Source organism: Dendropsophus ebraccatus, chromosome 4, assembly GCF_027789765.1.
Source record: "Dendropsophus ebraccatus isolate aDenEbr1 chromosome 4, aDenEbr1.pat, whole genome shotgun sequence".
NCBI lineage: Eukaryota > Metazoa > Chordata > Amphibia > Anura > Hylidae > Dendropsophus > Dendropsophus ebraccatus.
This window is the reverse complement of record NC_091457.1, coordinates 54553205-54569958: the sequence shown is the minus strand read 5'-3', so window position 1 is coordinate 54569958 and position 16754 is coordinate 54553205. Positions and strand designations below refer to the sequence as shown.

General features: G+C 44.7%; 1 protein-coding gene across 1 annotated transcript; it reads left to right on the top strand.

Annotated features, from left to right (window-relative positions):
• Window positions 1–321: 321 nt before the first annotated feature.
• On the top strand, window positions 322–16501 carry CYB5R2 (cytochrome b5 reductase 2). The gene is made up of 9 exons (XM_069965812.1): window positions 322–398; window positions 4756–4902; window positions 6284–6356; window positions 6492–6598; window positions 7049–7178; window positions 7549–7632; window positions 10431–10516; window positions 13002–13101; window positions 14459–16501. The coding sequence occupies exons 1-9, from the start codon at window positions 396–398 to the stop codon at window positions 14629–14631; spliced, it is 903 nt and encodes a 300-aa protein (XP_069821913.1). The 5' UTR covers window positions 322–395; the 3' UTR covers window positions 14632–16501.
• Window positions 16502–16754: the final 253 nt, after the last annotated feature.

The window sequence follows — 16754 nt, the reverse complement described above, 5'->3', positions numbered from 1 at the left end:
TTTGGATTACAAGTGGAGTCCTGGAACGAATTATGCTCGTAATCCAAGGCACCACTAATAAATATATATATATATATATATATATATATATATATAGCTGGTGTAAACTGTGGAAATATATGTACCTGCAGCCCTTACATTAGGCTCCATTCACATTGCTGTGGAACTCCATTCATATCCAGTGGAACTACAAGCCTCAGCATGCAATCTGTCAGAATACATGTTCTTAGATTTTCAGTTCCTCTGTCCTACTTTGTAGTAGCAGTAGCAGGGCCCCATGCCCCAGTGCAGGAGGTGGTGCTAGGCCTGGATGGGAGGGGAGACACTGCTATCAGGACTCTCATGCAGCACCTGCCTGCTGTCTTCTGTTGCAAGAAGCAGACAGTGCTCATACCATGGTAGGTTCTGGCTTAGCCCCTCTATTGTATGGCTTTACATTTTTCTATCTGTGTTTTGCATTGATTTTCTTTGCCTTTGTGCACATGCCAGCTATGCATCTATGTATTATAATGTTTAGATGTATGTGTACTGCAGAGCTGAGTTTGTCAGGAATAGTACAGGTGACTTTGACCTTTGATAGAACTCATTACATAACAGTGACATGTTTTATGTGTGGGTTTCTATTACATAGCACTATGTTATGTATGGGAATGTTGTTATAACATAAGTAGTCGGTTAGGTTATGACATAAATTATATTCTATAGCAGTGAAAAGAGTAATACTGTATACTATTGCCTGTGCATCTTCTCTATCTGCAAAGCATTGATTCTTACAGAATCTCACAACAACCTCAGCTCTGCTACATCTGTATATAGATAGATGCAAAGGTTGGGTTCCAGGCTTTAGTCAGTATATTGAGGTGAGTGATTTTCATTCAATGTCTGCTCCAGGGGGTGTTCCTGGTCTGATGTATGGAAAGGGAGGGATGATCTCCCATTGGCTCCATTAGGGTTGTGAGGTGGTGTCAGACCATGGGAGGGACATGGATGTTGACAGCACATTGTCTACTGCTAGAGGAGGGGAGAAAGCTCCCACTGTACATTGGGATATGATGTCAGGCTTTGCACATGTGAATATTATCAGGATTAACATTTTGGGGAGTAGATCCATCTTGAATATCAGTGTTGTATTACAGAAACAATACTGAGAATGTGTTGGGAGAATGTTATTGTGGTGTATCTGGGGATTAATCCTGCGAGATTATATTCTGGTAATAGTACTCCTTATAGTGCTGTAATACCTCTCTATACAGGTATACTGTATGGGTGCATTACAGACGCAGAGATCTACATATAATAATAGGAACACTGCTGCACTCCGAAGTAGTGAAAAAAACTTTAGTGGTTTATTGTGCACAAACTTGCGACATTTCAACGTAAGTCACTGCTTGAAAAAGACCTCAGAGCGAGGTCAAAACGTCGCAAGTTTAGGCACAATAAACCACTAAAGTTTTTTTCACTACTTCAGAGTGCCGCAGTGTTCCTATTATTAGATACTCAGCACCTGTGGTCGCAGGGGTGCGTTCTGCTGGCACCCACAGCTTCAATTTTTGCAGAGTGCTGCACTCATTTTGCTTTCTAATATTATAATATATATATATATATATATATATATATATATATATATATATATATATATATAGCTCACCTGTGCAACCATCTCCCCCTTTATCTCCTCTTTCAGACTGCAGATAACTTCTACAACTATGGCAGGGTTCAAGTATACCAAAGTATATCAAAAATATTTTTGCAGTCCTTTTAATGGATCTGTTTTTAAATGGTTACTTTTTGTCTAAAAAAACATCTGTATTGATTCTTTTTCTTTTTTTATAATGGAAGTCAATGGAAAAACGGAATTCAAACGGATGCACGCAAATGCATCTGTTTTTTGCATCCATTTTTTCCCCATTAAACGGATACCTTAAATGTACTGCAAAAATGTACTGGCCCTTCTGCAGGGAGCTGGGGAACATCCAGTCCCTTGACCAAAAGTTTTGTTAAAGTGACTAGGACACTTTAAAGTGACTCTGTACCCACAATCTGCCCCCCACAAACCGCTTGTACCTTCAGATAGCTGCTTTTAATCCAAGATCTGTTCGGCAGGTGATGCAGTTATTGTCCTAAAAAACAACAGCTGCGGGCGGCGGGGGGTTAAAGGGGCCGGATCACATAACTCACACCAGCACGGAGAAGCGAGGAGCAGAGGCCAGAAGAGGAGAGCGAAATAGCTCTTTAGCTCAACCAGAAAGAAATACTGCTGGGGAGCGATGTGACAGGTGAGTTTACATTTATTATTTTGTTTTTCATATGAACGCTGCTCAGCAGAGGGGGCTATTCATGGGGGTGCTACAGAGAGGGGGCTATTCATGGGGGTGCTGCAGAGAGGGAGCTAATAATGGGGGTGCTACAGAGGGGGCTATTCATGGGGGTGCTACAAAGAGGGGGGTAATAATGGGGGTGCTACAGAGAGGGGGTAATAATGGGGGTGCTACAGAGAGGGGGCTATTCATGGGGGTGCTACAGAGGGGGCTATTCATGGGGGTGCTACAGAGAGGGGGCTATTCATGGGGGTGCTGCAGAGAGGGAGCTAATAATGGGGGTGCTACAGAGGGGGCTATTCATGGGGGTGCTACAGAGAGGGGGGTAATAATGGGGGTGCTACAGAGAGGGGGGTAATAATGGGGGTGCTACAGAGAGGGGGGTAATAATGGGGGTGCTACAGAGAGGGGGCTATTCATGGGGGTGCTACAGAGAGGGGGCTATTCATGGGGGTGCTACACAGAGGGGGCTATTCATGGGGGTGCTACACAGAGGGGGTTATTCATGGGGGTGCTACACAGAGGGGGCTATTCATGGGGGTGCTACAGAGAGGGGGCTATTCATGGGGGTGCTACAGAGAGGGGGCTATTCATGGGGGTGCTACAGAGGGGGCTATTCATGGGGGTGCTACAGAGAGGGGGCTATTCATGGGGGTGCTACAGAGGGGGCTATTCATGGGGGAGCTACAGAGGGGGCTATTCATGGGGGTGCTACAGAGGGGGCTAATAATGGGGGTGCTACAGAGGGGGCTAATATTGGGGGTGCTACAGAGAGGGGGCTAATAATGGGGGTGCTACAGAGAGGGGGCTAATAATGGGGGTGCTACAGAGAGGGGGCTATTCATGGGGGTGCTACAGAGGGGGCTATTCATGGGGGTGCTACAGAGAGGGGGCTAATAATGGGGGTGCTACAGAGAGCGGGCTATTCATGGGGGTGCTACAGAGAGGGGGCTAATAATGAGGGGGCTATTCATGGGGGTGTTACAGAGGGGGCTATTCATGGGGGTGCTACAGAGAGGAAGCTAATAATGGGGGTGCTACATAGAGGGGGTTATTCATGGGGGTGCTACAGAGGGGGCTATTCATGGGGGTGCTACAGAGGGAGCTAATAATGGGGTGCTACAGAGAGGGAGCTAATAATGGGGGTGCTACAGAGAGGGAGCTATTCATGGGGGTGCTACAGAGGGGGCTATTCATGGGGGTGCTACAGAAAGGGGGCTAATAATAGGGGTGCTACAGGGAGGGGGCTCTTCATGGGGGTGCTACAGAGAGGGGGCTAGTCATGAGGGTGCTACAGAGGGGACTCTTCATGAGGGTGCTACAGAGGGGACTCTTCATGAGGGTGCTACAGAGGGGACTCTTCATGGGGGTGCTACAGAGAGGGGGCCCTTCATAGGGGGTGCTACAGGGGGGGCTATTCATATGGGTTGCTACAGAGAGGGGGCTAATCATGGGGGTGCTACAGAGAGGGGGCTATTCATATGGGTTGCTACAGAGAGGGGGCTAATCATGGGGGTGATACAGAGGGGGCTCTTCATGGGGTTGCTACAGAGAGGGGGCTATTCAAATGGGTTGCTAAAGAGAGGGGAAAGTCATGGGGGTGCTACAGAGGGGGCTATTCATGCGGGTGCTACACAGAGGGGGCTATTAATGGGGCATACTACACAGACGGGTCTATACTATATAGGGGGATGCTAAACATGGCCACAGTAAAGCCCTGCATTTATAGTTCACATAGCCTGAGGACATGTTTTATAGCCCCTGTAGTTAGTTGTTAGTGTGTTAGAGCGTGGTTAGTGAGGTGGGGCAGGGCTAGAGGGGGTGTGGTTAAAAGGGGCCCATAATTTCTGAACTGCCCGGGGCCCATGGTACCCTTAATCCGCCTCTGGTTCCTAGTGCTCCTGAAAAGCACATGCTGTGTGCATTTTTTTTCCCCAAAAACATTTTTATTAGGGTGTGTCACACGACAGTACAGGCATTTACCAGTATGAAATCACTCAGACCAATGATGAGTTACAAGTGGCCACCAAGGGCTAACCACAGCATGGAGGTGTAGGATAACAGCAATTTACTGTAGCGAGGAGATAGGGGGTTTATAACCAAACCATGAAAACATTTAGAAAAATTCATTTACAGTTAGATGAGGAAAACATCTGTATAGCTGCATTTCAAAAGGAAGTACAAAAATAAAACAGGTGGGTAATCCCCTTAGGTGGTATTCACATTTGAATTTTCAATCTTACTCCAACTGAACAAAAACAGCGGGGCCAACAGAGACAAGAAGCATAGCGGCGCAATCATCAGATACAGAGCTACAGAGGGATATCAGCAGGTTTGTTTGTGTGAACCTGCTGATAGTTCCCCTTTAAGAGCTCCCAGCTCTCTAAATAGAGAGTTAATAATGTTGTGTGTCTCTTGCTCTTTTCTTATTTTCCAGGAGACCAATGTGCTGATAGCGCTGGTTGTAGTTGGTGTGTCTGTCCTCGTAGTCCTTATAAAATCTTTGGGTTCTCAGCAGAAGAAAGGTCCGGTCACTCTTCTAGATCCCAGCGCCAAGTATCCTCTGCCTCTTATTGAGAAGCAGGTAATGTACTATGCTCGCTTTCTTCCTTGCATTATGCAGAGCACCTTGCCTTGTCATGTTGCCCTATCATAGTGTGCAGAAGCGCTCCAGTTTTAGATACATTGAAAAGACAATTCCATAACACAATTCCCGGATGTATCAATCTGTCAATGTGTCTGTTTTTTTTTCTCTCGCCCAGATAGCATCCAATCACAGTGCAGCTTTTCTTTTTCTAAATGAGCTGTGATTGGTTGTCAAAAATTTGACACATGTAGAATCTTTACAGTTAGGAGATGAGAGCCCCCTGAATAGTGCCCTTACTACAGTAGAATCCATGGCAGGTGCCCAACCAGTTAAGGCCAGTCCTTCCAATAATACTAACCCCCTTGCCTTGCCTTGTTTTAGGAAGTGAATTCTTTCTCTGTGCCCTCAGATATAAATTTTGACCAGTGAATCTTGATCCCCAGACATTTCATAACTGCCAACCAACATGCACACATAATATTGACAACCACAGGGTCACAATAAGTGTGCCAGGAATGGTGTTTTCTTACCAGGAGAGGGTAGATCAGCAGCCGCTCTTTTCACACTATTTTATTTTTTTTCATGCCAATAAAATATAGGTCGCGCAGGACCATGCAAAATCGTGAAGCTAATCATAATGCTCTCAAGAAGTTTTGTGCAGAAGACTGCTAAAAAGACCTGATGCACATAGTGATATAGGAACTATGTTAAAAGGGGTTTAAAGACATAAGGCCTTATTATAAGGATTAGGAGTTAAACTAAAGAAAGAAAGAGACGGCACAACCAGCACTGCATAATTATAAAAAGTGATATAACATATTGTTAGATTGATAATAATAGTGAGACTATGGCAACACCTGTGTTGTGGGAGAAGGGGAGGAAGAAGAGGCCAAGTATCTCTTATAGAAGGTGATCCAAGGGGCCTAAATGGTGAGATATTTTTCATGGGAGCCATTTTCCCAGCTGCAAAGCTCTTCAAGACGTGCTATTTGTTGTGTTTTTTCTATCCACTCCGTAAGAGTCGGGGGAGAATCATCTCTCCAATGGAGAGGAATGAGCAATTTTGCAGCTACCTTTGAATTTTTTATGTATATGGATGTATCTCTGAGATATGACTCCTTTTCACCAATATTGCAGGTTGTAAAAAAAAAAAGCAAGGCCCAATACTCCCAATGTAGACAAAACCTTTCGCATTGTCTAAATACTACCCTGTGACATTATACTGTATATATAGATTTTTCGTGTAAGTCCTTCTTTGTAGCTGCCATCATTCAACCACCTATGGAGTCACCTGGTTTATAAAAAAAAAAAAAGTCTTTCTGTGAGTCTGAGAGGTCTTCCTTTTGTTAGTACATTTATTTATTTATTTTTATTTTAGGAAATCAGCCATGACACTAAGAAATTTCGATTTGGCCTCCCTTCATCGGAGCACATTTTGGGGCTTCCTATTGGTAAGTAACACTAAAAAGTAGCACATTCCTTATTGAAAAGGATTGGGTATAATGAAACCCATCTTTCCAGTCCGATCAATCTTCAATCTTAGTAAAGCGTATCAGCTTTTCAAACACTTTATATTGTCTTCATAGGGCAACATGTCTACCTATCGGCAAAGGTGAATGGCAGCTTAGTGGTTCGGGCGTACACCCCAGTGTCTAGTGATGAAGTGAAGGGTTATGTTGACCTTGTTGTAAAGGTAAAGTATTGTTCTGCGATGTAAAGCCAAAATTGGGACGTAGGCACTCTCCCCATGAGGGTGCTCCCGAAACACCCAGTTTAGGCAGAGTCTACAGAAGTCCTACACCAGGTATGACCTGGCCAATTTGGGACTATTGATAAATACGGGAATGCTGGAGCTCCCATAGATTCTCTAATGTTTCAGTCCTAGGTAGTAGGCCATGTTTTCTCAAGTCATATCTATAAATGCATACAAGGTCTAGTGACTTCCTATTAGCTCTCACATCTACTTATACCACTCCCTACTGTTGCGGTGTCTGTATGGAGCACGTTACCAGTGCATTGTGGGCACTGGTCCATAGACTAATACAGTAAATGTTACATATCCCATGATACACTGCAGTCTATATAAACTTAGCTACAGTGTAGTGGGAGGATGAAGTATGAAGTTCTTTTTTGGTCTTTATAGGTTTACTACAAAAATGTTAACCCTAAATTCCCAGATGGAGGAAAAATGTCACAATATTTGGACAGCTTGAAGATTGGGGACACTATTGATTTTCGGGGTCCGAATGGTCTTCTGGTCTACAAAGGAAAGGGTAGGCTATCTGGTCTAAAACTATATTGTATGAACTTTTATTAGTGAACAGGGAATTGCTTATGTAAAAATACGCCAACCCTGTTGGGACCCTGTTGTTACTACCACCCACCCTGTATGGTAGTTGATGATTGATCCTGATGAGAAGAGGTGGCGCTGCAGTCACATGGCTTTCACTTTTGAAGTGTAAGAGCATCTTTATCTTCATACCTCCCATACACTTCAATGGAGAAGCCCACACACGCCATGTAGCAGAGCATTTTCCATGCCCAGTATCTGGAAATTGCTATGGAAGTGATATCCCTTATGTCAATAAATATGGCCACTTTGACCTTCTTTCTTATTTTCACGTACTTCTGATTTTGTTTCAGGTAAATTTGCGATCAGACCAGACAAAAAGTCTGAGCCTCAGACTAAGACCACAAAGCACCTTGGGATGCTTGCAGGGGGGACTGGTAAGTGCTATATTCTTGTTATTATGTATGTGTTATGTATGTACATTTATATACAGCAGTATTTTCTATTTCAGATTTATCTTTAAATAGTAAAAGTTTTTTACTGTATGACTTTTTGTAATGATACTTTGAGTCTCTAAGATGTGTGCAAAGTCATGGTTGCTATCGATTGCAACATCTAGGGCATGGGTCTCCAAACTACGGCCCTCCAGCTGTTGCAATACTACATTTCACATCATGCCTGGACAGCCAAATCCAAAACTTTGGCTGTCCAGGCATGATGGGAATTGTGGTTTTGCAACAGCTGGAGGGCCACAGTTTGGAGAACCATGATCTAGGGGGTTAAATGGCTGGGATCAGAGTTAGCACAGATAGCACAGGAACATGGAGGTCATGAATGGTTCTGCTACCATTTATGTAATCTCATGGATGTCATCTAGATAGCTCAGTACTGATTATTCATTACAGATGGAAAGGACTCTCTCAGAAATAAATACAGTGGGATATTTAATCTGAAATATATCTTTATATAATCTCAGCGATTCATATAATATAAATACACTGACACCCGACTGCTAACAGAAGAATAGACAGCAGGAGAGTCACATAAGCCTTGTGAGTGACAGGTGACATGAAGCTCTTTGATGTTTGTATTGGGCTAAAGGTCCTGGCAGAGTTTCATGTAGCAAAGCACGTAACTGTGTAAAACAGCGCTGTATCTATAAGAAACAAACGGTCAACCTATATGCAGTACACAACCATCTGTCAAAGTTACAATAGACATATTATATGATATGTAAGCCCTGGGCTGGAGGATATCATGGGCCACTGCTATAGGTATCCTAAAGTATCTGGCTGTGATACAATGGGGCACTGTATGGCGCAGGTTTATAATTACACTGCCGGACTATAGCACCTCAAATCATGGATTGATTTCTTTTTCTTTTTTGGGCATTATTAATTATTGTGACTTGTATATTAAACCTGCCTGGGATAAACATATATCTATCCTATGATAATAAGAAGGGAAATACTAAAAGGGCAGACTAGATGGCCCCAGTGGTCTTTTTCTGCTGACAATCTTCTATGTTTCTATTTGATAGGGCCAGTCCTATTGGATACTATATTTACTTATATTGTGCTTTGGTCATGTGGATTTCCCGGTTTATTTGGCGGTGAGGGTGCCTATTTGTATATTGTCTACTTTATTAATTTTTTAATTATCTGTGGCACTGTATGGCAGTATTATGTGGGCTGTGTATGGAAGTATTATTTGGGTGCCACACAGTTGTTGTGGCATGCTATGGCAGTATTATATGGGCCACTGGGCCGCAGTAATGTATGTTCAACATGGCTATTTTTGTTGTCACTGTGTGGTAGTATTTTGTGAGCATTTTATAACATTATTATTATTATTCTATAATTGTATTTGCAGCGTTTTCCTGCGTATAAGACTACTTTTTAACCCAGGAAAACCTTCTCAAAAGTTAGGGGTCGTCTTATACGCCAGGTGTCATCTCATAGGGCGGGTGATGAAAACTTTATGAACCGGACCGGAGAATCTGCGGTCACCGCATACAGTGGGGGGAGCTATAAAACGTCTGTATGTGGCGACCGTATGAAGGGCAGAGCAAGCTGCAGGCATCCGGGGTAAGGAAAAAAGAGATACGGTAGAGTGGTGCTTTTCCCAGAAAAACACACATCTTTCACCTGTCTGGCCGCTCTTGTATCCTACCTGTATTACTGTCCCTCCCCCTCTGCCTCTCAGATCTCATTGCTGTCTGATGGTTTTTATTAATTTGGTGTGTGTTGGAAGAGGGGTAGTCTCAGTGGCGTAGCTATAGGAGTCGCAAAGGTCGCCATGGCGACCGGGCCCCTACACTGGGGGGACCCGCGGCCCCTTCACCACTTTCTTTCACTCTCCCAAAGCAGCTGTGATTATGGCGGCTAGTTCAGGAGAGCTGCAGGCTGATCTATTCTCGGCGCCCCCTGCCTGCTGAGCGGAGGATCCTCAGAGTGGTGAATGCAGCTCCAGTACTCGTGCTCTGGCTGTTCAGCCTGGTAGGTCGACTAACATTATTTCCCCTGGCCGTGGTGATAAGGAGGTATCTTCCTAGCTTCCTCACATTTGCTTAGGTATGCAATAGGAAACCCCTCACCCCCTGCTCCGGCGACTGGGGTCCTGACATCCCTGGTATATGCTGTATTCCGTATGCTATGTGGAGTCTATAAAGTGTTATAAAGTATAGTAAGATACATATTGATTAGTATACTATGGTACATACAGTACAGCATTGTAATATAGTATGCCACTTATAGTACAGTATGCCATAAAGAATTGATATTGTTCTATATATGACAGTGATCGATAGCACCATCATGTCCTGCTGGCAGTTCATGTTGGCGGCAGTGGCACAATACAAGAGGTAAAGGCAGTGGCACGGTACATGAGAGGGACAGTTCATTAGGACACGGTCGCACATTAGGGGGCGTCTCCTTCGAGTAATTGGATATAATGTTTTTTTCCCCTGACTGCGCCAGCTCAGGTGGGATGGGGGGCAGGAGGGCCCCAAGCTAAAATTTTGCACCAGGGCCCATCAGCCTTTAGCTACGCCCCTGGGTAGTCTTATATGGCGAGTATATGCCAAACTCTATTTTAACTGGAAAAGTTGGGGGTCGTCTTATACTCCTAGTCATCTTTTACGCCGGAAAATATGGGTATGTGTATTTCTGTGCATGAGCTTTCACACCTTAAACTACAATGAATCTTTCTTCTTTCTTTCTTTCTTTCTTCTTAGGCATTACGCCTATGCTGCAGCTAATCCGTCACATTACCCAGGACCCAAAAGACGACACTAAGTGTTACCTCATCTTTGCTAATCAGGTAATGGTGGGGAACAAAAGCAGCTTTATATTTAGTATGTTATTATGTACTACAACTTTACATGGAGGAAATGAAATTAAAGGGATCCTAAGGAGTAGTGTTAAAGGGGTTATCCGGCGCTACAAAAACATGGCCACTTTCTTCCAGAGACAGACCCACTCTTGTCTCCAGCTTGGGCGGGGTTTTGGTGCTCAGTTCAATTGAAGTGAATGGAGCTTAAAGAGGATGTACCACCCGGGCTGTGATATTGAGATATGCATACCATACTGTCGGCGCTAAACGGGTATGCAAGTGAGCCGGGGTGACGCACTGCAGGCGGGCTATTCAAATTCATCTCCTCCCACTGCCCGTGACGTGCGCCGCTTCCTCGTATTACGCACACCTCCTATGCTAATCTGGCAGGTCTTACAGTGTGCCCCACAGCCTTACAGTGTGCCCCACAGCCTGTCTCCTGTTTTCGGCCCGGTCACTCTGTCGTCATCCTGAGTGCGGACATCAGAGCGGAGTATGAGTCTGCACAATAGCACTCATACCCCGCTCTGATATCCGCACTCGGGATGATGACAGAGTGACCGGGCCGAAAACAGGAGACGGGCTGTGGGGCACACTGTAGGACCTGCCAGATTCGCATAGGAGGTGTGCGTAATACGAGGAATTGGCGCCCGTCACAGGCAGTGGGAGGAGATGAGTTTTAATAGCTCGCCTCCAGTGCTTCACCCCGGCTCACTTGCATACCCGTTTATCGGCGAAAATAACGGCGTCCAAGCAGCTAATTGAAAAATGCTCCACACCAGGGTATTGTACAAGTCAGCGCCGACAGTATGGTATGCATATCTCAATATCACAGCCCGGGTGGTACATCCTCTTTAATTGCAAGCTGCACTCGAGTCGTTTTGTCTCTGAAAGAAAGTGGCCATGTTTTTGTAGCGCTGGATAACCCCTTTAACCCCTTAACGACAAAGGGCGTATAGGTACGCCCTATTGCCGGTAAGGGCGTTCAGAGCGGGGCCGCATGGCGACCCCGCTCTGAACCGCGGCGGTCCCGGGTGCCACTTGTAGCCCGGGACCGTAGGTATTAGCGGGCACGGTCCGATCGCCGTGCCCGCTAATACAGTAATCAGATGCAGCTGTCAAACATGACAGCTGCATCCGATTACCGGATCCAGCGTCTCCCTGGTGTCTAGTGGCGGAGATCGCTCCTCCGGGATGTTATCCCGGAGGAGCGATCTCCGTTTCTGAAGCCAGCCGGGGACCGCTCCAAGATGGCGCCGTCCCCGGCTCGGCACTCGTTTACTTCCGGCTGCAGCAGCCGAAAGCAAACGAGTGCCGATCTCATGGATCTCTGCAGCATATCTATGCTGCAGAGATCTCAATGAGAGATCAAAGTGTATATACTAGAAGTCCCCTAGGGGGGCTTCTAGTATATATGTAAAAAAAAATATATAGTGTTGTTGTCAAAAAAAGCCCCCTCCCCTAATAAAAGTCTGAATCACCCCCCTTTTCCCAGGTTATAAATAAAAGTAAACAAATAAATAAATAAACAAACATGTTTGCTATCGCCGCGTGCGTAATCGCCCAAACTATTAATTAATCACATTCCTGATCTCGTACGGTGAACGGCGTAAGCGCAAAAAAATCCCAAAGTGCAAAATTGCGCATTTTTGGTCGCATCAAATCCAGAAAAATTGTAATGAAAAGCGATCAAAAAGTCGTATATGCGCAATCAAGGTACCGATAGAAAGAACACATCATGGCGCAAAGAATGACTCAGCCCCATAGACCAAAGGATAAAAGCGCTATAAGCCTGGGAATGGAGCGGTTTTAAGTGCCGTATATTTGTTGACAATGGTTTGAATTTTTTACAGGCCATCCGATACAATATAAGTTATACATGTTATATATCGTTTTAATCGTAACGACTTGAGGAACGTGCATAACCAGTCAATTTTACCCCAGGGCGAATTGCGTAAGAACACATTTCCCCCAAATAAACAAAATGCGTTTTTTTTTTTCAATTTCACCACACTTTGAATTTTTTTCTGGTTTCGCAGTGTACTTTATGCAAAAATTCAGCCTGTCATTGCAAAGTACAATTAGTGACGCAAAAAATAAGGGCTCATGTGGGTTTCTAGGTAGAAAAATGCAAGTGCTATGGCCTTTGATGCACAAGGAGGAAAAAACGAAAACGCAAAAATCGAAATTGGCTCTGTCCTTAAGGGGTTAAGCAGATCTATCAAAGTGTAGCTGTGATTTGCTCAACACTAGTCAGGAGTGCTGCTTGTATTAGACACTACAGGATCGAGTGGACTTCTTGCTATACAACGTTTTCCATGTTTCTTGGACAATTTTTAGTTATAATTTGGGCGTAAGTCAGCAATTGTTTTACAAAAACTTTCCCCAAAACTGTGTGAACATAGCCTACTGGTACATGCCAGTGTGTTTCCCGCTCCCACCCAACTAACGAAATCATTCTTGATCTTTTTAGACTGAAGAAGATATTTTAGTCAGATCAGAACTGGAAACTGTAGCCAAGAATCATCCTGATCAGTTTAAACTTTACTACACTCTGGACCGTCCGCCTCAAGGTAATTGAATTAAGAAGGTTGTAATGTAAAGCTCCACTTTATAGTCAGTATAAAAAGGACTGCGGCTATAAAGTCTGTGAATGCGACAATCACACCCAAGCCCTGGTACCTTGTAGATGGGGGACCCTACTACAGATTTTACAGATTAAGGCTATGTTCATACAGCGTAAGAGACCGTCCGTTCAGTGACCCAGCCGGCTCACGGAGCGGACGGTTTCCGAAAAGATGATCTTTGCAGCCACAGAGTTCTGATGCAGGCGCATCTGTGCGCACCTGCATCAGAACTCCCTACTGCACACTATGGAGCAAGCGGACGGAGCCACTCTCTCTGTAGTGTGCACTGACAGGGTTTTCTGCAGACGCTATTCACTGAATAGCGGCCGCAGAAAACTGACATGTCAGTTATTTGCGGCGCCACTAGGGATCTCCGCCGGAGCGTATACTACTAGAGATGAGCGGACCGGGTTCAGGTTCGAGTCCATCCGAACCTGAACGTTCGGTATTTGGTTAGCGGTGGCTGCTGAAGTTGGATAAAGCTCTAAGGTTGTCTGGAAAACATGGATACAGCCAATGACTATATCCATGTTTTCCACATAGCCTTAGGGCTTTATCCAACTTCAGCAGCCACCGCTAATCAAATACCGAAAGTTCAGGTTCGGATGGACTCGAGCATGCTCCAGGTTCGCTCATCTCTATATACTATGTGTATACGCTCCTGCCAGGATTCCATAGACAGCAAGGTAACATTTTTTCGTATTAACCCCGGCCGTTGTTGCAATCAGCAACAGCGGCCGTAGTTTTATGGAAAAATACGTAGTGTGAACATAGCCAAAGGCTAGATTCACACATACCGCATCTGCAGCGGATTTCACGCTGCAAGTTCGCAGCGAAATCCTTGCGGATACCAAAGTGTAATTTTCAATGTGATTGCATACTTGTAAATGCCGCCCCCCTTAACCTGCCACCTGGACCATACTTTACCTGGTACGCGCTCCATCTGAGGCTCCCGGAGGTCCTACGCAGCCAATGTGTGACTGCAGCAGGGCCATGCACTGATTGGCTGCGCGCGACCTACAGGAGCCTCAGATGCAGCCAGCAGCAAGATTTCTGCTGCGATCTGTCCTGTGTGAAGCTATCCTTAAAGGGGTTTTAAAACAAGCAAGAGATTATGGGGGGGGGAGTCTGACCTCTGCCCCCCACCCCAAGATGAGCTTCAGATCGTCCCTAGGCTCCTTTGTTTTGTATAGAGCCACGGGGCGACACATGACCCGCAGCTCTATTCTTTCTCCGCCGGAAACACCGGAGTACAGCAGGTTGGAAGTTTTATCACATTCATGATCATATGCCTTTTATTCAGGTTGGAAGCATGGAACTGGCTTTGTCACAGCTGACATGATTAAGAAGCACCTTCCTCCACCTTCAGACAGCCCACTAGTACTCATGTGTGGCCCTCCACCTATGATCCAGTTTGCTTGTCAAGACAACCTGACAAAGCTTGGCTATGCTGAACACAGGAGGTTTGCCTACTAAGACTGAGTGAGAGACATGAATCATCATACCAAGCCATGAACATGTGGACATGACTGAAGTCTTTCTATATGTGGTCTACCTCCTGCTCCACCTTCAGAATACATAGCAAGTGGCACTATAAAAGGTTGCATATGGATGAGATTATTTTTAAAAATGTCTTATGGTCATCATATAAAAAACCATTATAAACCAGAAACTATTTCAAGATGCTAATGCACCCAATATACTGTAATCTTTTGACATGTCCTATAGTTTAGTAGCGACTGCAAGTAAGGAATGAGCAAATATACAGTAAAAGCAAAGAGCTTCACTAGACACGGTTGTTGGCTTGTCAGCCGACGGCCTTTAAAGAGGATGTACCACCAGGTACATCTTCTTTAATCTGAACAAACAGATCGAACAGCGCTGGCACAGGGAAGCCGGTGCCGCGGTCCGTTTTTCAAACCGCGGCTCAGTTCCCGTGCACAGTGCCGTTCTATGCATCGGAACCGGCCGGTGCTCAAGCACTGGAGGTGGGCCGGGTCGCCCCCAGTGGGAGGGAATTCCCTCCCCTGTATGACGCGGCTCCATTCATTCTGGTGGTACATCCACTCTGTGCCACTACTCTCTTGCCTGGAAAACCTGGATTCAGTCCTAGAAAAACTGAGAGAAGTTTCCAAGGATTGGATCCAGATTTTCCAGGTACCCGGAGTGGAGTGGAGCGTCACAGAGTTCAAAGGCAACGAACTGACAAGGAGACAGCCGAGCCTAAGTGCTTCGCTTTGCTAGAACTGTAAATTCTTCCCACTTTTGGCTGATTTAAAAGAATACCCTTTATATCAAAAACTATTTTTAGAAGCTTTAGAGGTTTTCTGTCTCTATAACATGGCTGATTATTTTGTGTGAGTTTCTAACTTAAAGGGGTCAGACCCTTTGTTTCACAAACAGTATCACTCTTGTTTCCAGTTCGTGTGTAATTCTTGCAGTTCAGTTCCACTGGAATGAATGGAGTTGAATTGTAATACCACAGAAAACCTGAGGACAGGAGTGGTGCTGTTTTTGCAAGAAAGCACTGTAGCTATGTTTTTCTAATAACCCCCTTTGAAGGAACATTCTAGTTAAAACTTATATTGTTTCTTAGTGTAGGCCAGGCATGGGGAACCTTCGGCCCTCCAGCTGTTGCAAAACTACAATTCTCATCATGCCTGGGCAGCCGAAGGTAAAGCTTCGGCTGCCCAGACATGATGGGAATTGTAGTTTTGCAACAGCTGAAGGACCAAAGGTTCCCCATCCCTGGTGTAGGCCTTAGGGGCAGAGCCTGACACAGGAAGTCAAAGAACACTACTGAGAGGATCTGTCATTCTCCACCTATTCAGGCCTGTCAGTTTTGTGTTCATTTAAGGGGTTCTCTTGGACTAAAAAACAGCTAGTGCTAGACTGCAATCTTCAACTAACTCCCCCCCCCCCCCCCCCCAGGAACAGCACTGTGTTTGTCCTGTTATTAGAAGAAAGCAGCAATGATTTTGATTCTTATTTTGACTGGAAAATGATTGGTTACATACTACTACCATTATGGGGTTTTCCCTACACTCATAAGTTGTGACTTTGTGCCATATACTGTACATTGTAAAATTGTGCCTAGTTTTCTGGCCATGACTGTCTTTTGCCCATAGACCTGAGGATTGTGATACACCAAACTACTGTCTATCAAGCTGTGAACTATTGAATAAGGACCAACTCAGGATAATTTCTGCTTTGTAAGATGTTTCAGGTTACCTGTATGTTTTCTAACTCCTACATTTGAGAATGTAACATTTTGTACAACTTTTATTGTAAAAATGGCCTGTTGTCCTCAGTCATGGTTTTGATAATTAAACTTTATCTTTAACAATTAGTGTGTATGGTAAAACTTGCTTGATGCACAGAATAGATTTTAGGCTAAGGATCCATGGTCACACAGGATCACTATGTACAAAATGTAAAAGCACAAATAATGTACGCCTGACCTCAATGCTTTTCTACGGGAGAAAAGTTGCAAACAGCAAACTTGGGACCATTGTGAAAAATCTCACTATTGCTGGATATTTGAGGGATGTTTGTAAGATCACTTGTGACTTTTTTCATGAGGTAACATTAGTGTTTGC

Coding starts and splice junctions, on each gene's coding strand:
- CYB5R2 (XM_069965812.1), top strand. Junction 6,357..6,491: donor CATTTTGGGGCTTCCTATTG/GTAAGTAACACT, acceptor TTGTCTTCATAG/GGCAACATGTCTACCTATCG. Junction 6,599..7,048: donor ATGTTGACCTTGTTGTAAAG/GTAAAGTATTGT, acceptor TGGTCTTTATAG/GTTTACTACAAAAATGTTAA.